Source organism: Vombatus ursinus, unplaced genomic scaffold, assembly GCF_900497805.2.
Source record: "Vombatus ursinus unplaced genomic scaffold, bare-nosed wombat genome assembly UNPS02014793.1, whole genome shotgun sequence".
In the NCBI taxonomy this organism is placed as follows: domain Eukaryota; kingdom Metazoa; phylum Chordata; class Mammalia; order Diprotodontia; family Vombatidae; genus Vombatus; species Vombatus ursinus.
The window spans coordinates 15,665,502-15,693,163 of record NW_020954571.1 but is presented as its reverse complement, the minus strand read 5'-3'; the positions used below and the strand labels follow the sequence as shown (position 1 = coordinate 15,693,163).

At 45.5% G+C, this 27,662-nt stretch overlaps 2 protein-coding genes across 3 annotated transcripts in view; one reads left to right on the top strand and one right to left on the bottom strand.

Annotated features, from left to right (window-relative positions):
* Positions 1-22,938, bottom strand: part of CCDC102A (coiled-coil domain containing 102A) — a 46,116-nt gene extending 23,178 nt beyond the window's left edge. For both annotated transcript variants that reach the window (XM_027869264.1, XM_027869265.1), the window contains exons 1-4: positions 22,816-22,938; positions 2,743-3,703; positions 1,218-1,435; positions 532-640 (exon numbers count right to left, since the gene is read on the bottom strand). In XM_027869264.1, the coding sequence (XP_027725065.1) occupies positions 532-640; positions 1,218-1,435; positions 2,743-3,414 (999 nt within the window). In that variant the 5' untranslated portion in view covers positions 3,415-3,703; positions 22,816-22,938. The remainder of the gene's footprint in view (positions 1-531; positions 641-1,217; positions 1,436-2,742; positions 3,704-22,815) is intronic.
* The window catches only part of WFDC3 (WAP four-disulfide core domain 3), a 38,576-nt gene continuing 33,690 nt past the window's right edge, over positions 22,777-27,662 (top strand). Inside the window, exon 1 of the mRNA XM_027869664.1 lies at positions 22,777-23,095. Within this exon, the coding sequence (XP_027725465.1) occupies positions 22,777-23,095 (319 nt within the window). The remainder of the gene's footprint in view (positions 23,096-27,662) is intronic.

Sequence of the window (27,662 nt, the reverse complement as noted above, 5' to 3'; positions counted from 1 at the left end):
ATACCTGAAGCGAAAGAGAAGGATCAAAGGGACAGGTAGCCCTGGTGACCCATAGGGACAGCTCTTCTTTGATGACTAAGAGGAAGGCAAAGAAAGCTCGTGAAGATGCTAAGAAGTTCGAAAAGATGGGATAAAGGAGAGCACTGAGGGAGCTCATCTTGGATGGTTTCAGTGTTCCCAAGGAGGTAAGGAGGAAGCAGCTCGTCTGCTCCAAGCCAGCTTGGGGGGTGGGGTGAAGGAAAGAAGAAAGGTGCTTCCTAGTCCCAGGGTCTCTCCACCTATAAAATCAGGAGGCTGGACCACATGATTTCCAGTCTTCTCCAGCTTTTAATGTTTCTTACTGATTTTCTGTATTCCTGTGCCAGACTTTTTTCTCCTGGGCTGACAGCCCCCTCTGGTGGACACAGGGAAGCTTACATGAGAGACCAAGAGTGTTCTGTCTCCACCTCCCTAAATTAAGAGGATAAAGGAGGGCTGGCACGCAGAAGAAAGGAGCTAGAAAGACTAGCAGAGGTAAGGAGAGGGTCTCACCTGCTTCATCACTTCCTGCTTGTTTTTGCTTAGTTCCTCATACTTGATCTTCCACTGGCTGAGCTCCCCTTCCAGTTTTTCAATGTTCTTGCTCAGTGACAGCTTATCCCTGGGGGTTTAGGGGTGGGTGGGTAGGTGGGGAAGGCCTGGTTAGCCTTTCGGGAGCCTGGCTCTCCCTGTTCTATCCCTTAGGGATTTCCATGCAGTGTTCCCACTGGAGGTTGGATTTCTCGATTCCCTCCTGGAAGTGTTATTAGTTATTGAAGGGAGTGGTCAAAGGTCCTCCTGGGGAAGCAGCAGCTTCATATCCCTTCTCTTCTTTAAAATACAAAAGAAGACCCACCACCTCTGGGCAGCCTCCCCACTGGTATTCCCTACTCTGTGCCTCATCAACATTACCAGACTTGGTTTGCATATCCCTCTGGGCTCATCTGAATACTGGCATACATTGCTCCACCCCATTCTGCCCCCCTGCCTTTATTCAGTGCTAGGCGTTTTGGCATACCCCATTCCACCATCCTGTTTTCCACATTATACTGAAAGGTCCAACCTTGCCTTCTAGGCTGGGTCCCAGTTTCTCACTCTCTCTGTGGCTGCTGCAACCCACTGGCCATTGTGCTGATCAGCTGGCCAAAAGGGCAGTTCAAGTACAGCCAGAGTAGGGCCCACTAGCTGCCCATACTCACTCTCGTTCCTTGAGCAGCACCTTCTGGGATTCATCCAGCCGAAGCTTCAGAGCAGTCACCTTGGTGACATCCTCCTCGATGGTGGACACCTCCTCCCATAGCAGTCGGCTTCGCTCCTGCCGGCTGAAGGTAGCACGGGCACTCCCCATGCTTCGTGCCTCCCAGTTCTCAGGCCCATCTTGCTTACTTTTCAGAAGGTTCTCCATCAGTTCCAGCTCCTGTGAAGAGCACCCCAAGGTCAGGGCATTACTCAGCAGGCTCCTTGAGCCCTCATCACTTTGAGTTTAGAGTGAACACTAATCCTAGGGTAGAGGATCAGAGTCAAGAAACTCAGGCTCTAGTCCTGGCTCTGCCACTTGCTATGCCAGGGGACTTGGGACATGTGGCTTCAAATCTCTGGGTCTCAGTTTCCCCATCTGTTGCCTATGCATCCACGGTCCCATAATACATAGTGATGGAAATGGAATTTAGGGTATTACAGCTGGAAGGGAACTTAGAGATCCAGCCTTTGTATTTTACAGAAGACTAAACTGGGCAGCTAGCTGGCAAAGGAGATAGAGTGCCAGGCCTGGAGTCAGGAAGGCTCATCTTCATGAGTTCAAATCCAGTTTCAGATACTTAGTAGCTGTGTGAGCCTGGGTAAGTCACATAATCCTGTTTGCCTCAGTTTTTTCATCTGTAAAATGAGCTGGAAAAGGAAATGGCAAGCCACTTCAGTATCTTTGCCAAGAAAACCCCCAAAAGGGCCACGAAGAATTGGACACGACTGAAAATGACAATATCAAAAACTGAAAAGAAAGGATAATCAAGGTGAAATGACATGTGCAGAGTCACATGGCCAGCTGGTGATAAATCAGAGACTAGAACCTAGGTCTCGGGCAGTGTTCCTTTCACAACTAGCCCCTATTTGTCTGTTTCTAGTAGGACCCAGCATTGTTAGGCACATAGCTAGTGCTCAATTAGGTGACTTGGGTTCTTGTTACTCAACTGATCACAAGTTTTCCTAGACAATGTCATAGATCCACAGGGTGCCCTTCCTGTTCCTCAAATTCCCCCAACGCTCAAGTTGTGGTCTCTTAAGCACTTAGCAAAAAGCACTTGTTGCCACGAACAAATCACTGGCCCCAAGGAAGCAATTGTGAATCTCAAGCCACTCTTGGGGAGCTGTGGGCAAGTCACCAGAGGGCCCACTATCTATCCTGGTTCTCTCCAGTGACCAGGCCTTACTGCTGGCGGTGGGGATCTGGCTTCTGGCTTAGGGGAAGGAGGCAGAGGGAATCTCCTGACTTTTGTACAGGCTAGAGGAGCTGAATCCAGATTAGGGGAAAGGGCTCCTGCCTGCCCCACCATTTCCAGGGACACATCTGCATTAAGGTATGAGCCTCGAGCCCCTAAGTCCTTGGATAATGTGCCCTGTGGCCTCACCATAGCTGGTGAGCCCAGCTGGTTTGCAGGAAGGAAGGTAACCCTTCTGTGCATGGAATGGGGGAATGCTCTTTTTCCCCCACACACCCAGCTTGCTTACCTTATTTTTGGCTGGCTTTTCAAAGCCCACATCCCGCACAGGCTCCTGCTCGAGGCCACCCCCCTGGCTCTCCTTCTCTGAGGCCATCCTGTTGTCCAGCTCCTTCTCCTCGCCCCTGCCTTTCTCCTCTTCACGAGCCTCCTCCCCCTCCTGGTGGTTTTCCTCCTCTTCCTCCTCCTGCAGCCGGGCCCCCTTAAGTCGAGCCACCTCTTTGCCCAGCTGTTCGCTCTGGTTCAGGGCTTCTTGCCGCTCCCGCCGGGCCCCCGTCAGCTCTTTAGTCAATGCCTCCAGCTTCTGCCGAAGCTGGCGCACCTCTTCCCGTGCCTTGTTGCGTTCAGCTCTCACCTTACTCCACTTCTCCCTCCAGTTGGCCGTGCAGTCTGACCACCAGCGCATGGTCTTCTCCATCTGGGCCGCCCGGGCCCGGGCCTCCTCCAGTTCTCGAAGGCGCAGCTCTTCCCGGCTTTCCCAGTCACCATCCAGCCCCGGGGACCCACCAGGCAACAGGGGCAGCGGCGGGGGCCCGGGAGATGGAGTCCCGCTCTGTGGGGTAGGTGGCAAAGAGTCGGCTAGGCCCATCCGCTCAGGCGAAGGGCTGCCCAAGATGTTCAAGAGGCTGCTCTTGGAGAGCCGTGGAGAGTCGGCCAGCCGAGAGCTGGCACTGTGACTCATGGCGCACGTGCCAAAGAACAGGACTCACACTCTGGACTTGGCCAGTGGCACCAGGGCAGGCTTGAATCAGAGCATTGACTCAGCTGGTTCTGGGAAGAGCAGGGCTTGACTCAGGAAGCAGGGTGGTGTGGACCTCTGGCTGACCATCATGACCCTTACGGGGTCCTGCAGGCCGCATGTCTGGCTGGGGTCCTGTCCCTGTGTGGTGACTGATGGCGGCAGCTGGTCATGCCCTCACCGTCCAGCTGGGAAAGGCCAGTGGACTCCTTCACAGAGGCGTCCTCAGATGCTGGGACAAAAAACAGAAACAATGATAATATAGGTACCCTGCATTTACATCACGGTGGAAAAAAAAAAAAGGAAATAGTCTTTATAAAGCACTCCAAATAATGCTATCTGTGAGATAGGTAGGGCAGGGATTATTATCCCCATTTAACAGATTAAAAAAAACGTACACACTGAGGTTCAGAGAACTTAAGACGAGTCAGACCAGCATTAGAACCTAGGTCTTCTGGTTCCCATGACATAATTTTCTACTACCTCACACTGGCCTGCATAGCGGGGCTGTCATTCAGCTCAGTGGCTGCATGGTACCATGGAAAGGGCGCAGACTGGATTCAGTAGACTTGGCTTCAAACTCCACCTCGGATGCCTTCTACCCGTGTGACCGCAGGTAAGTGACTTAATGTCCGTGGGCCTCAATTTCCTCCTCTGTGGAAGGGGCTGGAGGTAATGGCCTCTGAGATGCCTTCCAGCTCCACAACCAAGAATTAGACCCTTCAGAGAAAGGACTCAGGCTGGGGATTTTTGCCTTTCTGGTGCTCATCCCTCTCCCTTCCTCCCCCCTCTCACTTCTCTCCCTCTCTCCCCCTCGGCTCAGAAGGAGATGGGAATCTATTTGACTTCTCTCTATAGCTCCTCCCTTCCCTGCTCACCCAGCAAAACCCGGTCCAGAAATCTCAGCCCTGCCCCAGGGCATCCTGGGGAACCTTCAACCCGACCCTCCCCCTTGGACTTCTGCTCCTCCCACAACACCAGCTGGTATGCAGTCCCTCCAGCCCCAGGCTCTGCCTCTGTTGGGCACTGGGGCCTAAATTCTGTTCTAGGAGGCCAGGATTACTCTCCTTGGTGCCACTTCCACAGGTCAGGTAGCCACAGGGACCATGACGCTTCAAGCTTTTCTAAATAACCCGCCATAGCTCTGCCCTCCTGGAGGTTACCCAAGCACTTCTAGAACTTTCTTGTGTCTCTAGCTTTGGCTCACTCTCAGGGAATGTTCTTCCCTAAATTTACTCCATACTGTGTGAAGCAGGATTTGACCTGAAACGTTTTCCTCCAAGCTTCAAGGGGCCGCCCTACTCTTCGCATCCAGGGCTTGGTGACAAGGTCTAGGCCCTTGCTTCTCATCTCATCTCCATCCTCCTTCTTGGCTTTTATACGCTTGAATCCTTCATTGTTCAGTGGGACAGGGCAAAGAATATTGGATTTGGAGTCAGAGGACCTGTATTTGAACAGTGACAATGCTACTTATTCTTCCCTATTACTGTAGGAGACAATGCCATCCTCAGGTTCCCTGGGCTTGCGACCTAGATGTCATCCTTGACTCCTCGCTATTTCTCACCTCCCATATCTAATCTGTTGCTGAGGTCTGTCAATTTTACCTTTGCAACATCTCTCAAATGAGCCCCCTCTTCTCCTCTGACACTGCCCCAACTCTGGTGCAGTCCTCATTACCTCATACCCGGACTATTGCAATAGCCTGCTGGTGTGTCTGCCTGCCTCAAGTCTCTCCCCACTCCAATCCATCCTCCAATCAGCCACCAGAGTGACTTTCTTAAAGCTCAGGTTCAACCATGCTACCCCTCCTTACCCCACCCCCACTCAATACATTCCAGTGGTTCTCTATCACTTCTAGGATCACAATCAAAATCCTCTCTTTAGCATTTAAAGTCCTTCATAACCTGGCTCCCCGCTGCTACCTTAGCACCTTTCTTCTTACACATTGTACCTCCATCTACCCTTTGATCCAGTGACACTGGCTTCCTCGCTGTTCCAAAAACAAGACACTCAATCTCTTGGCTCTGGGGTTTCTCTTTGACCATCCCCCATGCCTGGAATCCTCGCTCTCCTCATCTCTGCCTACGAGCTTCCCTGGCCTCCTTCAAGACCCAACCAAGATCCAACTTCTACAGGAAGCTTTCCCAAACCCTCTTAATTCTAATGCCTTTCCTTTATTAATTATTTCCTACTTATTTTGTATATATCTATGTTTGTTTACTATCTCCCCCATTAGATTGTAAGCTCCTTGAGGGCAGGGGCTCTTTGTACTCCCAGGGCTCAGCATAGCCCCTGGCACATAGAGGACATTTAATAAATGCTTGACTAACTACTTACTAACTATATAACTTTAGAAAGCCACTTTAACTTTAGGGGCCTCAGTTTTCTTACTTGTAAAATGAGATGGTTGGATTAGATGGCTTTATATGCCCTTTCAAGCTCTAAATTCTAGTATCCTTAGCCTAAAAAGGCTCCATTCTTTCAATAAATACGTCAGGGGGCAGCTAGGTGGCGCAGTGGATAGAGCACTGGCCCTGGATTCAGGAGGACCCAAGTTCAAATGTGACCTCAGACACATAACACTTACTAGCTGTGAGACCCTGGGCAAGTCACTTAACCCCCATTGCCTGACCAAAAACCAAAAAAAAAGAAAAGAAAAAAGAAAAGAAAAGAAATACATCAGTATTTATTATGCTATGTATTAAGCCACCTACTATCTGCGAGGCACTGGGAATAGAAAAATAAGAACACAGTCCTGGCTCGTTCTCAAGGAACTTACATTCTCCTGGAGGTAAGGGAGATAACATACGTACTCAGATTTGCCCCCAGTGTGATGGGGGCAAAGGAGAGATCCAAAGTGCTCTAGGAAAAGTTGTCTTGTCCATGCAAGCTCTGACTTTGTACTCACTTGAAGTGCCCCTCTGGGCTCCTGCATTCTACCTCTCTAGGTCCTGCCTCAGCTGCTTCCTACTCTCATAGTCACCCCAAATTTGTCCTTCCTACACAAGCCACATGCTTTAAGCCTGCACACCCAGCACACCCTGATCCAAGATATAGGAATCTCTGCCATCTTGGCCAAAATGGATGCGTGCCAATTTTACCTTCCTGTCTGGAGGGGAAACTGAGGCAGAAGGCGGATAGACAAGGAGATAGAGACTCCCTGGGTCTCTATGGTGCGGAGGGTAGGGGAGATCAAGTCAAATGCCAATGGAACCCAAGAGTTCTGGCTCCCACACTTCTGGTTTGAGGGTGTGTGTGTGTGTGTGTGTGTGTGTGTGTGTGTGTGTGTGTAGCACAGGCTGAATTGAGGTCCAGAAGTACATATTGAAGACTAGCAGACGGCACAGTCCCATACTCAAATTTTTCCTGGAAAATTCCCCTGACCACTTTATTCACTTTGCTCACACTGCACACGAAGCTGTGGTGCAAGGAAAAGAGCTCTAGGACAGAAATATCAAACACGCTGCTAGCCCAGATTAAAATATAATTGTAATGTAATTAAATTTACATCATAATGTAATTTAATGAAACAAATAAAATACAATAGAACATAGATAATGTTCATATGTGGTTTTCTAAGTCAATATATGGCCTGCATACTGATCTACCCTTAGGTACTATCTTCAGGTACTTTAAGTACATGTCTTTAGGTACTTTTTAGTGGCACCCCTTTCCATCCATTTGACACCACTGCTCTAGGTTCGTGATCAGAGGGCCTGGGTTTGAATCTTGGCTCGGTGACTTACTCCCTGTGTGACCCTAGCTAAGTCACTTTCCCCTCTTTGGATCTCAGTTTACTCCTGCATAAAATGAGAAAGTTGGACTACAGCATCTCTAAGGTCCCTTCCAGCTCCAAATCTATGATCCATTGCCCTCCTGTGTTCATGGAATCTACATCAAGCCTTGCGAAGTCAAGCAGCAGCTAAACTTTCCCACCCCCACCAGCGGTTAGATCTCCCCCTGATGGGAATTGCAGTCATTCAGGGGTTGGGAAAAAGGAGGGTTCTATGCCAGACAGAGGGTGTCTGGGTTTCTGGCCAACATCCTGCCATTGTCTTCCCCTACCTCCCTCTAACCACACACACACACCACACACACACACACACACACACCCACACACCCACACACGCACATAAACACACACAAACGTATATACCCCAAGGCCTACATATCAAGGTTGCCACACATACATACATGTACATATACACAATACCTGACAAAATCACATCCACATTATATAGACAAAACCCCACACATAGAGACATACAGAGGTACAGTAGCTATACACTCAGTTGCAAACATACACACAACTGCATGGGCATAATTAGTTATACATGTACCATACATATGATCATACAGTGCTGCTATATACACATTAATCCTTCTCCTTGCATTCTTGGAGCAACTCCATATGGGAAGAATTCTTAGGAAAGAAAAAATACTTTGGAAAGCCCAGCAAGCAGGAAACCAGAGAGGCTCCCAGTGAGCCAAGTGGTCTGCATTGAGAGAGCGTCTGCTCTCAGCCAAGCCTAGTGGCTCCTGGAGATGGGGTTCCTCCCCTCCCCTCCTCTACCCCAACCCCTTCCTCCTGCCAGGACCAGACCCCAAATGCAGAGAACAACAAAGCAGGGAAGACATTCCTGTGGTCAGGATGGGGGAGGCAGAGGCAGGGTTAGGGTCCGCCTGGAGAACTGCCGAGAGAGAGATTTGAGCCTAAAGCCACATCCTCCTCCCTACTTTGCTCCATAGCTGGCCCAGGCAATGTGGCTGGGTCCCAGCATTTCCAGCGGAGCGATCCAGCGGCTCCGCTAGTGTTAGAGGTTGGGGGTTAGGAGGGGGGAAGGTGAGGATATGCCTTTCTCTCTAGCTCCTGTGACCTCTCCAGGAAGCTCCCCAACATAACGGAGTGGGGGCAAGGAGAACGAGGAGAATAAGCCACCCGCTGCTCACTAATGCACTACAGATTTGCCCACATGAAAGACCAAGGCTAGACATCTGACAGACAAAGGGGATGGAAGGAGCCCAGTTCTCCACTCAGCCATTCACACCCTCACAGCCAAACCTCACACGGCTCACTGTGAGGAAGGATGAGGCTATTCTCCAGCCTTTGTCCCCAAATCCCTTTAGATCCCCTACAGATGTAGAGTTGGAAGGGATTCTTTCATTTTATAGATGAGAAAATGGTGGCCCCAAGACATTAAGTGATTTGCCCAGGATCTCATAAGTCATGACCGAAACAAGGTTCAAACCCAGGTGCTCTGACTCCAAAGCCATGCCCATGGTACAAAGTTGCTTCTCACAATTCAGTGAAAGCTGAAATCCATCAAAGCTCTACTCTATGTAAAGCACCATGATAGAGGGAGATACAAGTTTACATATGTCCTCAAGAAGTCTACAGTCTGGTAGGGAAAGGGCTAAGACAATAATATAGATAGTTATAATATACTTTACCTGATAAATATAATCAAGAACTGCAAAACACAATATTTTGCAAGTCTTATGAGGAAAAGGTCTTTCTGGAGGAGAGAAGGCAAGGGAGCAATCTGGGAAGGCTTTATGGATGAGGTGGCATGGAGCCGGCCTGTATGGAATAGGCAAGAATTTGACACATGAAGAAGGAAGGAGAACCTTCCAGTAGGTGGGAGCCCAGAATAGCCCAGGGTAGCAAGAGCAGAAGACATTAAAATAAGTCCACAAGAAATCTTCGAGAGGAGGGAAGGCATAACCAGAATATGATGCATGAGGAAGATGAGTCTGTTAGAGACATGAAACATCCTTGGAGGGGTGGGAAGATGGGTGAGTAGGCAATTGTAACAATCCAGGAAGGCGACCAGGTGACAATGAGGGCCTACATTTACATAGCACTTTATAATGATTATCTCATCTGATCTTCACAACAACTCTGGGAGGTGGGTGCTACTATTATCCCCATTTTACCAATGAGGAAACTGAGGCAAACAAGAGTCAAGTGACTTGTCCAGGGTCACACAGCTAATAAGTACCTGAAACCAGATTTGAAATCAGGTCTTCCAGACTCCAGGCCCAGCACTCTATCCACTGAGCCATTGAGTTGCCCTTTGGTAGCAGAGAGGATGAAGAGGCTCAAGAGACAGCTATTTAAAGCTCTCCACAATATGGCCCCAGCCTACCATTGGAGGCTTATTGCACATGACTTTCCCCTCATACACTCTATGGTCCAGGCAAACTGGACTATTTGACAGACTATATACTATTTGCAAGGGCATATCTGCATTCTCCCACCTCCATGCCTTTGTTCACACAGTTCCCTCTACGGAAAGGTTCTCCTTCCTCCCTCCCATCAAGTTCTTACCCAGTCTTTCTATCCCAACTCAAATACCACCTCCTCCAGAAAGGCGTCTCTAATTTCTCCCTTCCTCCCCTCAAACTGTTCTACTAGATCTTCCCGAAATTGGACATCCCGTCTTCTGTTCTTTGCTTCTTCATGGCCTGTCAGTCTACCATGACTGTAATGTGATCTCTCCATGCCTCTGCCTCTTAAGAGTTCTTAGTTTCCCTCAGGCCTCAGTTAAAGTGCTCCCTCCTACAGGAGATCTTTCTTATCATTAGATAGTACAGTCTTGCTCCTCAAATTATCTTGCATTTACTTGTCAACTGTATCCCTCATGTAGAATGTAAGCTCCTTGAGGGCAGGAATCCTCTTGTCCTTCTCTTTGCATTCATAGTGCCCTTGCATATAACAAACAGGCAATCAATCAAGAATTCACTAAGTGCACACATGTGCCACTTAGACGTTTGTTGAATTGAGCCGAAGAGATAATGTGGAGATAGAATCACAAGGACACAGTAACTGAGGGAGAGGGAAGGATTAAAGACCCTGAGTCTTTGAAGTGAAGAGGGCTGTAGTTGTTGTTCCTCCTTTTAGAAATGGCCTAATGACATCATGGGTAATGTCTTGATGGCTCGTGAATTGCATTTAAGTAAGGCATAGTTGCCTAAAGTCGTCAGCCTCACTCTCTCTTCCAGAGTCATCCAAGTCTGGTGGCAAGACAAAAGTCAAAATGACTGGTGATGGCCAGGGATGCAGTGTATGACCTTGGTGTCTTTAATGTCTAACCAAGCTCTAAGTGCTCCACAGAGCCTGCTTCAGACTACCCACCAGAATAAGAGCTCCCTGAGGGAAGAAACCACATTCTTTTGCCTTTCTTTATATTCCCAGCACTCAGTACTGTTCCTGGCTCATAGAAGGCACCAAATAAATGTTTATTGACTGACTGTTTCTCTCTTGATTGCTATAGGAATCATTAGCAAGAATTGTTCTGAAATCTTTTTCAGAAATTTTAAAGGGAAGAAATGTGCCCTATTTTGCTGGAAACAAAAGTAAGAGTTAACAATGATTAACCGTTCTGACCAAGTCTTAAGAAATTCTTTCAGTGAGGAGGGAAGGTAAGTGGTGGTGCCACTGAGAAAACTGTGAAGTCTATAAGAGAATCAGGTTTTAGAATAAAGAAAATAAACTCAGATAGACAAGAATAAGCTCTTCCTACCTATTAAGTGAATTTCTGGATCTCTCTGGCTCTTGGACCTGGCTTCATCCAGTCATGGGCTCTGCTGTGAGTCTCTAGAAAGGCATGCCATATGTTGTTGTTTGTTGTTGTTCAGTTATGTCTGACTCTTCATGACCCCATAGACCATAGCACGCCAGGCCCTTCCATCCTCCACTATCTCTCAAAGTCTGTCCAAGTTCATGTTCATTGTTTCCATGACACTATTTATCCATCTCATCTTCTGCTGTTCCCTTTTCCTTTTGCCTTCAATCTTTCTCAACACAAGGGTCTTTTCTAATAAATCCTGTTTTCTCATTAAGTGACCAAAGAATTTAAGCTTCAGCTTTAGTATTTGACCTTCTAGTGAATAGTATGAATTAATTTCTTTAAGCATTGACTGATTTGATCTCCTTGCTGTCCAGAGGACTCTCAAAAGTCTTCTCTAGCACCACAATTTGAAAACATTGATTCTGCGGCACTTAGTTTTCCTTATTGTCCAACTCTCACAGCCATACATTGCTCCTGGAAAGACCATAACTTTGACTTGTACAGACCTTTGTTGACAAGATGATGTCTCTGCTGTCCTGATTTGCCATAGCTTTCCTTCCAAGGAGCCAGCATCTTTAAACTTCAAAGCCACATTCACTATCTGCAGTGACCTTTGAGCCAAAGAATAAAAAAAAATCTGACACTGCTTCCATTTCTTCTCCCTCTATTTGCCAGGAAGTGATGGGAACAGTTTGCCAAGATGTTCATTTTTTTGACGTTAAGCTGTAAACCAGCTTTTGCACTTTGCTCTTTCACCCTCATCAAAAGGCCCCTTAATTCCTCTTCACTTTCTGCCATCAGAGTCATATCATCTACATATCTGAGATTGTTGATATTTCTCCTGGCAACCTTAATTCTGGCTTTTGATTCATCCAGTCTGACATTTCTCATGATGTGCTCTGCATATAAATTAAATTAATAAGGTGACAATATGCAGCCTTGTTGTGCTCTTCCAATCTTAAACCAATCCGTTGTTCCATGTTTGGTTCTAACTGTTGTTTCTTGGCCTGCATACAAGTTCGTCAGAAGGCAAGTAAGATGATCAGGTACTCCCATCTCTTTGAGGACTTGCCGCATTTTGTTGTGATACACATAGTAAAAGGCTTTGATGTGGTCAATGAATCAGAAGTAGATGTTTTTCTGTAACTCTCTTGCTTTCTCCATAATCCAGAGAATGTTGGCAATTTGGTCTCTAGTTCCTTTGCCTCTTCAAAAAACCATACTGTTCTTCTTGTAATTCTCAGTTCACATATTGCTGAAGCCTAGCTTGCAGAATCTCAAGCAACCATGTTAGCATGTGAAATGAATGCAATGGTTCAGTAATTTGAACATTCCTTGGCATTGCCCTTCTTTAGGATTGGGATATAAACTGATCTTTTCTAATCCAGTGGCCACTGTTGAATTTTGTAAATTTGCTGGCATACTGAGTGAAGCGCTTTAACAGCATCATCTTTTAGCATTTTAAATAGCTCAGCTAGAATTTTATCACCTCCACTAGCCTTATTGTTAGCAATGCTTCCTAAGGCCTACTTGACTTCATTCTCCAGGATGTCTGGCTCTAGGTTAGTAACCATACCATCATGATTATTTGTGATGTTAACTTCTTTCTTGTATAGTTCTTCTGTGTATTCTTGCCACCTCTTCTTAATCTCTTCTGTTTGTTGAATCCCTACCATTTTGTTTTTTGTCATGCCCAGTTTTTCCCCTTGATATCTCTAATTTTCTTGAAGTAATCTCTTATCTTTTCCATTCTATTGTTTTCTTCCATTTCTTTGCATTGCTCATTTAAGAAAATCTTCTTGCCATTCTCTAGAATTCTAGTATGTCTTTTCCCTTCCCTTTTCCCTTTCGCTTTTCTTCTTTCCTCAGTTATTTGTAAAGCCTCATCAGATAGCCATTTTGCTTTCTTGCTTTTCTTCCTTGGAATGGCTTTTGTTGCTGCCTCCTTCACGAGTAGGGCAGTCACCTAGCTGCCTTTTGCCATATGTTATTTTGTATTAAAGAGAGGAAGGCTTCTGGCACATTAGGTGGACCCCCTCTGCTGAAATTTTGGGAAGACACAGATAGGAGTTGAACATAAGATGGGCAGACATGGATAGGTTGCAACTATCATCATTCAGAAATTTAGAGCTACAAGGGACCTCACAGGTTACTTAGCCAAACTCCCTTATTTTATCAATAAGAAAACAGACCAGAAGTTAAGTGACTTGCTCATGGTCACACAGCTATAAGTGTCAGAGATGAGATTTGAACCTCCATCTTCTTGATTCTAAGTTCCATACTCTATCCACTACATGATGTGATATTGCCTCTCAATGAGGTGAGATTTCAGATCCATTTGAGGATTTGAGTTACTTGATTGCTAAAAGTCCTAATGTGATACCTCATTGTGGTGTGGGAGTGATGCTGAATTGTCCAAGTCTATACCAAATGAAAGACAAATTCTCATAGGTCCTACCAAGCTGGAAAGATTTTGAATAAGGGTTCAGTGATAGACTGCATGTCTGGTAGCTATGTCTGGAGAAGCTCAGGATGGCTGCTGAGCGATACATGTTTTCGCTATAGCAACTCTCAAAGACTATTTACTGATTTTTGTTGGTCTTGTTGTTCAGTTGTTTCAGTCCAACTCTCTGTGACTCTATTTGTGGTTTTCTTGGCAAAGATACTAAGTGGTTTGCCATTTCCTCTACCAGCTCGTTTTATAGATGGGGAAACTGAGGCAAAAAGTTTTAGTGATGTGCCCAGGGTCACACAGCTAGTGTCTTATTTGTTTCTACATCACAGTTATTTTTGGAAATACCCTTCTCTTTGAAATTGCGAGAAAAAAAAATTAAGCAAAAACATCTGATAAAGTGACCTTGACTAACAATGCATACAGCATCTTGGCCCTAGTGGTCCCCCACCTCTCTGTGAAGAAAGGAGGGGTATTTCATTATCAATTCCTTGAGGTCATTAGTACTCATAAATGTTCAAAAGTCCATTAAAAAAAACCTCCAAGATTCTCCCAGTGATGCTATTTAACTATTAGAACTAACAACATGGCACAGTGAATGGAGTGTTGGGACTTGAAGTCACGAAGACCTGGGTTTAAATCCTGCTTCAGACAATTATTAATTGTGTGACCCTGGGTAAGACCGTTAACCTCTCTGTGCCTTAGTTTGTTCATCAGTTAAATGGGGATGATAATAGGACCTGGGGCAACTAGATGGCGCAGTGGAATCAGAAAGACTCTTCTCCTTGAGTTCAAATCTGGCCTCAGACACTTAACTAGCTGTGTGACCCTGAGCAGATCACTTAACCCTGCTTACCTCAGTTTCCTCATCTGTAAAATGAGCTGGAGAAGGAAATGGCAAACCACTCCAGTCTCTTTGCCAAGAATGGCAAAGTCAGACACATGAAGAGTCAGATACAACTGAAAATGACTGAACGGTAACAACAATAGGACCCACTCACGAAGTCATGGTGAGAATCAAAGGAGATAATGCTCATAAAATACTTTGTAAACCTTAAAGGTCTATGTAAATATCTGCTGTGATGATGAATCATGCAACAGCAAAATCCGTAAGAGTCAGAACTGCAGGTGACTCAAAGGGCAGGGTGAGTGAGAGAAGGCTTGATAGCCCGTGAGCGACCGGTATAAAAGATATCACCAAAGATGTCTTTATGCTTATTGAGGACATGTGAAATGGTGGAAAGAGTGCTGGCTTTGGAATCAGGAAACCTGGATTTGAATCCAGACTCCGATGCTTACCACAGTGCCTGGTAGGTGCTTAATAAATGCTCGTTGACTGACTGTGTGATCTAAAGGAAATCACTTAACTTCCCTGAGCCTCAATTTCCTCATCTGTAAAATGAAGCAGATGGACTAGATGGTCTCTGGGATCCCTTCCTGCTTTAAATCCATGTCACTATGATCCTACGTAGGACTAGAATCAATCGATCAAACAGCATTTATTAAGTACCTGCTAAGAGTCAGGTATTATGTGAGGCTAGGCACCAAGAACACAATCAAAACCTTGAAAGGTCAACCAAGGACTGCATCTTCTAAGAAGCAGAGGAAGGTTGCCACTGGGTAGATTCTCTTTGGAGGACTTGAGGAGGAACATGGACAAGAATTGCACAGAAGATGAGGAAGCCATGGGGAGGTTATGATCAGCTCCGACGGAGGAGCTGAGATCACCTGGGTCACCAAATCTGAGAGCTGGAAGGGACTTCAGTGGCCATCTAATCCAACTTAGACCAAAAAGGGAATCCCTCACCATAGCATACCTGACAAGTGATCATCCAGTTTCTGCTCCAAGACCTCCAAGGAGAGGACCCCCACCGCCTCCAAGGCAGCCCACTCCACTGTTGGGCAACTTTAATCTTTAGGAGTTTCTTCCTGATATCAAATCTAATTTTTCCTCTTACACAATTTCTGCTCACTTCTTCTGGTTGTACCATTTGGGGCCAAAAAGAGTAGGTCTAGTCTTCCTTGCATATGACAGATGCTTGAAGACTGCTGGCACATCTTGACTAGTTATCGATGTCTGAGTCACATCTCCTTGCTAGACTGTAAACCCCATGAGGGGAAGGCATCTTGTCTTCTGTAAACTTTCTCCTCCTAAGTCTAACACATAATTGGAACGGAACAAATTTTTGCTGAACTGAAAAGTACCTGTGGTCAGAGTTGGGGAAACAGATTGTGGTCCAGGACCAAACAATACTAACTGGCCCACACAGAGATTGAACCTTCACCCATACTCTCCTTCAAATGAAGCTCTAACTAGCCACTACATATTTACCCACAGTAATAATGATGGGGGATTGGGAAAAGCCTACCAGTCAGGACCTGCAATCTCCTCTAACTCCATATTACCCTCTTTCTTAATAGGAATCCCTTCCCCTGACATAGAGGAATTCCCTGCTTTCCAGGGAAGGATGTGTTTCCCCAGAAGGGTGGCCATACTCTGCCTTACCCCCCCCCCCACCTCCCACTCCTTGCCAATACTTCTCCAGTACCAGACTTGGAGGGCACACTCCATCAGCCCCTGGGAGGAGGGGGAGGACTTTAGACAGACCTGTGGCCACAGGCCTGCTGGGCCTGCCAGGCTGGTGAGCCACTGCAGGAAACCTCAATGGGAGGCTGCCTTAATTGGATAAGTATAGAGGGATAGAGAATGGTCAGCCCACAGTGTCAGGAAGCCTCTTCCATATAACCTGCAGGCTGGGCTTGGGTAACTGTGGAGAGACCCAAGAGTCTGGGAAGGGAAGAAATCCTGGCACGTGCCTTAAAGGGTGACCAGGACAGAGGGGACAGAGAATCCCAGACCTAGAAAGGATGCCAGTGGTCATTTAGTCCAATCCAACTCCGAACAGGAACCCCTCTATAACAACTTCAACAAGTGGTCATTTAGTTTTTGCTTGAAGACCGACAATGATGCAGGGCCCACCACCCCACAAGGCAGCAACTCCACCTGTGAATAGCTCTGAATACTATGACATTTTTCTTTCTATCAAGGTAAAAAACCTGCCTCCATATAACTTCTAATTTACTAGTTTGACCCTCGGGGTACAAGCATCACAAGTCTGCTCCTTTTTCACACAAGCTTTTCAGATACTGGGAGAAATCTCTTATGCTATTTATAAATTTTGTTCTTCCTCAGGCTGGCTATTCCCAGGTCTTTCAACCAATCTGTACATGACTTCATTTCCTGTCCCCTTCCCATACTGGGACAGAGGCAGGCAGCTCAGTTTAGGGCCTGGAAAGATGATACCCTGGTCCTACCCTAAGTCCTTACCAGACGCCTCCTACATGTTTCATAGATAAGTTCAAGGCAACAAACACACCACGAGGGTGGGAAGGCATAGGAGAGAGCCCAGCTGATAGAGCAGAACAATTCCTTTGTCCATTTTCAGATGACCAGGGCAGGGTCTACAAGTCAGTTTTCCTCCTGGTGCCTTCTTCAGTGGATTTTCTAAACATCAGAAAAGCCTTCAATACCCTATACCCCTTGGCTTGACAGTTCAAAGGTATGTCTGGTCCCCGGTGTCATGAAGATGAAGCAACACTTGAAGATCCAGGGGCTTTGTGTGCAACAGGCAGATGCTGAAATAGATTTGCACTGATAACCTCCAAATTCTCTCACCTGGGGTCCCATGTGAAAGAGGGTTTGTAAAAAGGCTGAATTTAGGAATAATTTTAGCCTTTATTTACATAGCACTTTAAGGTTTGTAAAGTGCCATACATATGTTATCTTATTTGATCCTCAAAAAAAAAAAATCCATTCTGAGTTGGATACGATTATTATCCTTATTTTACAGATGAGGAAACTGAGGTTTCACGTGGTTAAGTAACTTGCCCAGGGTCACACTGCTAGCATGTATCTGAGGCAGAATTTGAACTCAGGTTTTCGTGACTCTATGCATTGCATTACCAGAATCCAGTCTATGGTCATGGAAACAGTAACATGAATTGGCTTACATGACTATTGAACCCATGATCCTGGTCTCATAAGTTCCCTGCTCTGGCCCATAGAGCTGTACTGCTTCCCCAGAATCCCCACCCTACCAACTTAGGTGCAGAATCACAGCATGGAAGAGCTAAGGAAGAAAACTTGGAAATCTAGTCCAACACTCTTAAGAGAAGGATAGCCTCTGGGAATAATGAGATGAATAAATCAGTCCCTCAGTATTCTACCCTGGTCAGACCACGTCTGGAGCTTTATGTTCAGTTATCGGCAGCATGTTTTAGAAATAACGTTGAGATGGATTTGGTGAATCATGTCTGTAATTCCTACTACTGGAGAGGCTGAGGCTGGTGCATTGCTTGAGTCTGGGAGTTCTGAAATACAACAGGGCTAAAGCCAATCAGGTGTTGTGCTAGGGCAGTACTGGTGCCAGATGATGGTAGCAATATGGCAAGCCCCTGAGAGCAGGGCTCCACTAGGCCAGGGCCTTCTAAACTTTTCCCACTCATGCTCCCTTTTCATGTTTCAGCAGCGTTCATTGGCGTGTCGTGGCATGGTATGTGTTCAGAATCAAGGCTACAGTGAAGTCACTCAATGCAATATGTGCAAGTGCTGCCAGAAATACCTTGGATTCATTACACATTTGATTTTTAATTAATTTTTGGTTATTTGGTGTTCAAAAACCTTTTACCATTACTAAATTTTTTTGTGACACCATATGGGGTGGCAACCCACAGTTTAAGAAGTGCTGCACTAGGCTACCTAAGGAGTGGTGAAAAAAGTGGTCCAGCTTGGAAACAGCAGGTCAGAGCTTTTGTGCTAATCAGTAGTGGGATTGGGTCAATGAGTGGTTCCTGCATTTCTAGCCTGGGGGAGGGAAGGAAGGAAGGAAGGAAGGAAGGAAGGAAGGAAGGAAGGAAGGAAGGAAGGAAGAGAGGGAAGACATTGATAAGTTGGAAACTATTTAGAGGAGGGAAACCAGAATGATGTAGGATTGGTACAACAGTCCATGGCTGAAGTTCCATTGGGGCATGGGGGGTGGGGGTAGGATGTGAAGGGCTCTTATGTGTAAAAAGGATTAGACTTGTTCTGTTTGGTTCCAAAGGGCAGAACCAGGAGTAATTCGTAGAGGTTACAAAGAAGCCAATTTAGGCTTAATGTCAGGGGGAAAAAAAAAACAAACTTCCTTACTCTTAAAGATATCCAAGAATGGAATGACTGCTTCTAGAGGTAGTGGGTTCCCTGTCACTAGAAGTCTTTAAACAAAGATTGGATGACCACTTGTTAGGTGTATTGCTGTGGTGGTACTTATTTGGGTACAAGTTGGACTAAATAGTCTCTGTGGTCCCTTCCAACTAAAAGAACTATGATCCTACTAAGGATCAAGCTGAGCTTTCTATCTGTGCCCTTGATCTCATTCTTCCCTGTTTCCTCTAGGACCTTACTGCAGCAACATCATTTTCTCCCTTGTCATTTTTTCCCCATTTACTCACAGATATTCTCAGGTCACTCCAATTCACAACAAAAGGAAACTTTGCTTTTGTCTTTTTAAATCTCATCTAGCTAGGTGATGCAGTGGAGAGAGTGTAGGGCCTAGTCAGGAAGACTCTTCTTCCTGAGTTCAAATCTGGCCTCAGTTGCTTACTAACTGTATGACCCTGGACAAGTCACTTAACCCTGTTTGCCTAGGCCCTCATTTGTAGAATGAGCTGGAAAAGGAAATGGCAAACCACTCTAGTATCTCCGCCAAGAAAATCCTAAATAGGGTCATAGAGTCAAAAACAATTGAACAACAACAAATTCTTCATTTTTCTTCTACTAAACTTCTTGAAAAGGGTGTCTAAACTTGACACCTTCATTTCCTCACTACCCACTCTCTCCTTACCTTTTTTTTTTTAAGAGACAATGGGGGTTAAGTGACTTGCCCAGCATCACATAGCTAGCTAAGTGTCTAAGGCTGGATTTGAACTCAGGTCCTCCTGACTCTAGGGCCGGTGCTCTATCCACTGCGCAACCTAGCTGCCCCTCTAATGGTCTTTTAAATAAAACTCTTCATCCTCTCTGTGGCTTTCTGACATTGTTGACTGCTTCCTAGTCTAGGATATTCTCTTCTCCCTTGGCTTCAGGGAGACATCATTCTCTTCTGGTTCTCCTCTTATCTTTCTAACCAGTCCTGTTTCTTTCACTGGTTCCTCCCTTCCCAACCCCTTAATGTAGGTTCCCAATGGCTGTATTCATTCTCTCATTCATTCTCTCTCTCTCTCTCTCTCTCTCTCTCTCTCTCTCTCAGCAATGGGGGCTAAGTGACTTGCTCAGGGTCACACAAGATAGTAGGTATCTGAGGCTGGATTTGAACTCAGGTGCTCTTGACTCCAGGGCTGGTGCGGCACCTACCTGCTCCCCTAGTCTCTTGCTATATTCTCTCCTTCAGCAATCTCATTTACTTCCTTGCTTCAGCTACCATTTCTATGCAGATGACTCCCAAACCTCTATCCCTCCTACTTCTGCTCTCTCTTTTGAGCTCTAGACCAACAACTCCAACTGGATATTTTTATTTGCATATCTCACCAACACATCCAATTCAACACATCCAAAACTGCTTTCATTATCTTTCCCCTCAAACTTCTCTTTCTGACTTCACTATTTCTGTCTGTGACAACAGTATTCACTAGCTTCCAATGTTCGTAACTTCAGGTGTATCTTAAATTCTTTCTTCTCCCTCACCATCCATATCCAATCAATTAAATTTGCTTAAAACATGAAGTTTAATTACTAAATATACATATATTTGTATATAAATTATATAAATATATATATAATTTAAATACACTAAATATAAATCCTACTATATGTCAGGCACTGTGCTAGTTGATGAGGACACAAAAACCAAAACCGGAAACAATCTCTACCCTCAAGGACCCTAAATTCTATTGGGGGAAACAGTAACAATAACAAAACAACAGAGAACAGGTCAAGATTTGCAAAGGATTTATAAACATTATTTCATTTGATCACTACACAAATAAGTACAAAATACATACAAAGTAATTCAGTGAAGAGGAGAGTTCTAACAACTGAGGGGAATTATAGCATCACAGACTGAAAGCTGAAGGGATCCATAGCAATCATCTAGGCCAAACTCATTATTTTACAGATAAGGAAACTGAGACTCAAGAAGGATTAAGTGACTTGCTCACATTCCCCCAAATAGTAAGTAGCAGAGGAGGATTACAAAAGCTCTTTTGTAGATGACACTTGATCCTTCCTTGAAGGAAGGTAGGGATTCCAATCAGTGGAAGTGAAGAAGAACATTTTAGGCATAGGGCACAGCCTGTTCAAAAAGCAGGAGGCAGGAAATAGAATGTCACATATGGGGAATAGTACCTAGACCAATTTGCTTAGAACATGAAGTATATGAGAGGGAATAATAGAAGTTGTTTAGAACTTCAGCAAGAGTTGAATTCTAAAGGGCTTTAAATGCCAGACAGAAACATTAAATAATCTTAAATGATCTTTCTTGTGCATGTTATCTGGTCATGCCACTTAAGTGCTCAAAAATTTTCTGGGGCTCTCTTTTGCCTACAGAGTAAAGGTTAAACTCCTCTGCAAGGCATCAAGGCACTCAACAATCTGATAGCTCCCTATTTTCCCAGTTCTACTTCAAACTAATCCTTTCTCTATATTCTATGCTTCAAACTGGACTATGCTCTTTCCCCTCTCCCACCAATCAAAACATCTTGACCCATCCAACCACATACCTTTGCCCATGCTTTTCCCTATGTCTAGAATATCCCTCCTTTCCTTCTTCACCTGCTGAATTCTTATTCTTCCTTTAAAATCTAATATGAATGGCTCCTCTAAGAAGCTTTCTCAAAATTCCGATGAGGATTTTCTCCCTCAAACTTCACATGACACCTTCTTTTGCATTTCCACCTTAAATTGTGTATTATGGGTAGCTGTATACACATATGGACTAGCGGGGTGTAGACTACATGCCTCTTCTCTGAGTGCCAGCCTGAATACATCAGGAGAGGCTCATCACCAGTTGGGCTGCAGGGTGATGAATTTTTTGGCCACAGTAACTTTCCTCTATTTCTTTGAGGGCCTGCAACCTGGATCAATAAAGGAAATGCCCAAAAAATAGAAACACAAATCTTTATAGAGTATTGATGTTCATTGTGTATCAATTCCCCTCTCTATTAGATTGAGTGCTCCATAGGGTCAGAGCTAGTTTCTTTTTTTAAAGCCTGTCACTCCCCCCAGGTGCCTAGCACAACAGTTTGCATACAAGAGTGACTTAATAATCTTTTTGGCCATTTGTTACATTAAATCAGAGAATTTTGTGAGAACTTAACAGTTGTACATATACCACTTATTAGAAGTCGTTTGCACAGTTGTGATGTTAGCTGGACTAGGATCATGCCCATATGATAGGCAAAGAAACTGGGATCCACTCCCTACTTTCAAGCCAGAAAGGGCAACTCATCTCTCTCCTCCCTGGCCCCTCCACCTGTCCACTATGGTCTCTGATAACCGCATCACATTTCCAGATGTGCATTCCTACCACCACCCAATTCTTCTCCCTCTTTCCTAAGAGATATATTCGATTCCTCTTCAAACACCCACCGCTCAAGGATTAGGCTCGGAGTTCATAAAGCCATCCCTACTTCCCCACCTCTCTACCCATTCCCTCCCGCTGCCCTAGCGCCCAATTACTCCCCACCTCCCCCAACACCGGGAGGTCCCGCCCACCCCTTTCTTCGAGGCCCTCATTGGCCCCTCCGGAGAGGGGGGGCGGACCAAAAGGAGAGGGTTCCCCACCAGGATTGGCCGCCAGTGCTAGTCTATCCCACGCTCGCCATGGTGACCACGTTAAGTTCGGTGGGGAGAGCTCCAAATCCCACCCCTGGCCTCCCCCACTTCCCCCCACCCCGGGACCGCTGCATTCCAAACCCTAGTGTTCCCCCCCCATCCCCCTCATCACCCAGGCTAGGGCCAGTGGGGGAGGGATTCGGTCCCCCAGGAGACAGATACACAAACACTCTAGAATGGAACTTTCCCCACCCCTACTCCAGCCCCCCCAAAAAAAAGCTGGAGGAAGAAAGTTAGGTTAGAGGAGTTGCGACTGTCGAGGCTTCTGAACTGGCAGATGCCCACACCACTCTCTCCTCCGCGAAACTCGGTAATTCCGTAGCTGCCCTGGGTCTTAAAGCCTCAGTGCTCGCCTCCACCCCCTACTCGCTCTATGGAAGGGGCGTAGTTTTTCTCCGGGATGGCCCGGTATGAGGACGGCTCCCCATCCCCGCAGCGCCCCGACTCACCTGAGCCACCTCTCTCCCCGGCCAGCCTGGCCTGGCCTGGCCCGGCTCAGCTCAGTTCAGCTCAGCCCCGTGGAACGCAGAGCCGAGAGGGCTTTGGGCAGTCGGCGGCCTGGGCAGCCGAGATTCCTGCAGCAGCGGCGGGAGGAGGGACGAAGGAAGCGGAGTCTCCTCCTCCCGGGGGGAGGGGAGAGGGAGAAGGGCGAAGAGAACCGCGGGGCAGGGACAGGGGCTGGCGCAGCCCGTCTGGGTGTGTGGCTTGCGCCAGACTCAGCTCGGCCAGGTTCGATCGGGCTGGTCCTATCCAGCCTTCTTTGGTCGAGTTTGGGCTTGGTTCCGAGGACCTAGCTTATTAAGGTCCGATTTGTATTGGCCCCTTCTAGGAGAGGCTGCCAGGGGAGCTAGCTAGCTCCCGGTGATCCCAAAGAGGAGCTCGACGGGGGCAGTTCCCTAGCTTTGATTGGGGACTGATTTGATCAGCTTTGTTGTTTAGTCGTGTCCATATCTTGGTGACCCCATGGACCATAGCACGCCAGGCCTTCTATCCCCCACTATTTCCCAAAGTCTGTCCAAGCTCATGTTCGTTTCTTCCAAGACACTATTTATCCATCTTACCCTCTGCTGTCCCCTTGTCCTTTTGCCTTTAATCTTTCCAAACCATCAAGGTCTTTTCCAACGAATCCTGTCTTTTCATTATGTGGCCAAAGTACTTGGGGCTATAAGTGGTGCTATTTACCTGGGGGAAACAAAGTGAAGGTGAACAGGGAAGGACTGGGTCAAAGTACCAATTTAATGGCATAGATAGATATAGATATATAAGGTCAGACAATGAAGCCCCCTACTCACATACACACACACACACACACACACACGGGGAAGAGGAGGGACTTGGGGGACACTGGAGAGCCAGTTTTAGCGCCTATTCTGAAAGCAACAGGTAGTGTGGCATAGTAGATTTAGAGCTGGCCTCAAACCTCTGACCCATTGGCTGTGTGACCCTCAACAAGTCACTTACCCTCCCAGTGCCCTCTAGGCAACTAACTCTCTAAGACTATAAAGTGCAGAGAAGGTACCAACCTGTATTGGTAGAGGGAGTTTCATCACCTGGGAGTTCCCTATAGCAGTGAAAGTTCAGGTTCAGTCCCTATTACAATTTTGTAAACAAGTTTCTTGAGAGCAATATCTGCTCAGAGGAAAACTAGGAAAAAGCCAGAGGTCAGAAATCAAGAGAACTGGTAGGTGAGCTTGGCCCAGCCACAACTAACTAGCTTTTCATTCCTGAGACTCAGTTTCTTCCTCAGTACAATGAGGTAGCAGGATTAGGTGAGTCCCAGAGGTTCCTTATTCTAACATTCAAACACATCATTTATTCTCTCTGAGCCTTTCATCTATAAGAAAAGGAAACTGATCTAGATGGTTTCTAAGATCCCTTGCCAGTCTTAGGTTCTATGAATTCTTGACCTGAAAATGATTCACCAGCCACTGTTGGCACTGATGCTGACCCCAATTAGTTCTCAGAAGTGGCACCATTGTTGCCCTCAAAACATCTTAGAGTTGAAAAAGCTGGTTCTTCAGAGATTCCCTGAAACCTACTTCTAATCTTACCATTCAACTGCATTTGCTATCTGCAAATGGTTTCTTAATTCCTGGATCCAATAATCTTTTCTTTTCTTCTCTTTTTTGGTAAATAGTATTTTATTTTTTTCAATTACATGTAAAGGATAGTTTTCAACATTCATTTTTTATAAGATTTTGAGTTTCGAATCTTTTCTCCCTCTCTCCCTCCCATCCCCCCTTCCCAAGCCAGCAAGCAATCTGATATAGGTTATACATGTGCAATCATGTAAACATATTTCCACATTGTGGTTTCTCTTTCATTCTCTAAGAGGACCATGGCATCAGAATGATGACATGACTTGCAAATGAATTGGATTTAAGTGAGAGAGGGCTATGCAAAATCACCAGCCTCACTTTCTCCTCCAGAGCCATCTGGGTCCAGTGGCTAGATACAGATCAGCGTGGCTGGAGATGGCCCAGGATGCAGTGGGAGACTTTGGCCTTTTTAAACTAAGGTCTTTCCGAGGTCTCACTATGAGTGAGGCAATGCTCATTCAGTGAATAGGCCTGTTTAAGAAGTGAGCCAAGGGATGGCCCTTCTAATTAAAAAACAAACAAACAAACAAACAAACAAAAAAACCAAACTGGGAGGGAAAGACCTCCCCTCCTCAAAGGAGAAGACACTCAGTGGACTCAAGGCATTTTCATTGGCTGTGTCCCATGCCTGGAATACTCTCTCTCCTCATCTCCACCTCCTAGCTTCCCTGACTTCTTTCAAGTCCCAGCTAAAATTCCACCTTGTACAGGAAGTTTTCCCTAGTTCCCTTTAAGGTAAGTTCCTCCCCTTTTGTTGATTATCTCCAATTTATCTTGTTGTCTCCCCCATTAGACCCTGAGCTCCTTGAGAGCAGAGATTATCTTTTGCTTTTCTTTGTATCCCCAGTGCCTAACGAAGTCCCTGGCACCTAGTAGGTGCTTAACAAATGCTTGACTGACTGATTTAAAGTTGTTCACAATCTGGTTCCAATGTACCTTCTCAGGCTTATCACCTATTGTTCTCTTTCACACAGGCTGTGGTCTAACATAACTGTCCTACTTGCTGTTCCTCATACATGACATTGCAATCTCCTATATTTGTGCCTTTGTACAGGCTGTCCCCCCAAGTCTGGAGTGCATCCCCTCCTCATCTCTCTTAACATCTCTAGCTTCCTTCAACATACAGGTTAAGTGCCCCGGTTTGCATGAGCCCTTTTCTAACCCTGTTCTCCCAGCTTCTAGCGTTCCCCTCACCTCTGTCACTGTGCATTTACTTTGTATCTATCTTTATTTACTTTTACAAGTATGTGTTATGTTCTTCCAATTCAGTGTAAATTCCTCTAGGGCACCCATTATTTTGGTTTTTGTCTTTGTATCCCCACTACCTATCACAGGCCAGACACACAGTTGGTGCTTAATAAATGCTTGTTGATTAATTGACTGAAATCTTAATTAAGAGAAAGGAGTGTTCTACCAAATAAGATTCAACTACTGCTTCAACACTTATTGCTAAAAAAAAATTTTAAAAAAACACTTATTGCTGATAATCTTGGTAAAAGGAAATAATCTACCAGCTTGCTTTATAAGAACAATTTAAGATCATAATGGGTTCTTTGGTTGCTGACCTAGAACTTTGGGGTTCTGAATGTCAGTGATCAATCCAATAAGTGTTGTGTGTGCACGCGCGCGTGTGCTTACTATACAAAATGTATGTGGGAGACAAACACAAAATTTGAAAAACATTCCCTGTCAAGGATATTTACATTGTATTATGCTGGTCTATGGGTGAAGATGGAGAACATACAGACAATTGGGTTGAATGTGTACTCTCCCAGGATGTGCTCTAGAAGTTGGTGGTTGAAGTTAACCCTTGATAGAAGTTTGTTTTCTTGCCATTTAGTATTTTCACCTTTAAGAAGAAGCAAAAAAAAAAAAATACAGTATTTTCCAAGTCCTTCTCAGTTGGGCTCCTGTTACTCAAGGTTAAAAATATGTAAATGATCTTAGAATATGGAATATCAGAGCTCAGGGAGCCTTTAAAGATCCTCTAGTCCAACCTCCCTCCCTGCCTTTTAAAAATAAGGATTTATTGAGCACTAACTATGAGGCCCCTTGAAGAAAGGAGTGACATGGCCATGAATTACTCAAACCAGTGTCTGTGCCTGGGCGCTGACTCAAGGAATTACTGACCTTGGTTTTTGGGTGACCAAAGAGAACAAGGGGATTACAGGTGTTCATGAGTTCCAGCTAAATCCTAGGCTGAGCATCAACTCCTCTCGAACCCTGAAAATGGTAGATTCTCTTCTCAATTAGGGGGAAAACACATAGTCAGCAATTCCAAAACCACTGTGAAACTGCAGAAGGGAAGTTCCCACTAAGGAGGTTGATATGTGGGTCACATGGATAAGGATACTGAGGCGGGGAAGATGAAGTGATGCCCTTAAGGTGATAGTCAGAAAGGGCAGAACCCAGACCGTTAACCCAGGCCTCCTAATCCAGGGTTTTTCCATTATCTCCCAGACCTATTTAAAGCAAGGGCCACCAATAATTTTAGCTAATTTATGGGCAGGGGAAGCAACATGTTTTTCTTCATGGATTGTTCCAGACTTCCTAGAAAAGAAATCCTGGAGCGCTGTGGCTTTGTTTGAGGCTGAAATGATGCTGAGCGAGAAATTTCCTGTGTGGCTCACTTTGATACAGGCAAGACCAATATTTCTTATACTAATAGCATTAAGATGAAGTAGTGACTGCTCAGCTTGTTAGAGCTGAATAAGTCACCACGGGGCACTCTAGGCTTGAGCTGCCCGAGCTCACTCACTGAGCAGGTACCAAAGGAACAGACATTGCACTGGGTTGCTGTATTTGATTGTTCTAGGCCAGGAGTGACTCAGACCACAGAGGATCAAAATTGGAATGAAATGAGTCACTTATAGGCCATATAACATTTAACAGAAGGAAGTTTACTCAACAATAATAAAGGAAGGGTATTCAGCAAAGGTATAACATAGATTAAGTTGGGCACAGCTTCCATGTTTCCTTCTCCATTTTTTGCCCCCAACATAGCGATAGGAAGTCTCTCAATTGAAGAAAATAAGCCATTTGTGTACTCTGCCTTAAGCTGGTACATTAAAAATTGGAGCCTTAGCCCCTGAAGTCTCAAAGTTGGTTTCATTGCCTTTTTAAGGGAAAAGTAACCTGTCCTGTATTTTCATTAGGAGTAGATGTTGCTAATACCACACTAATTAAACCACTTGGTG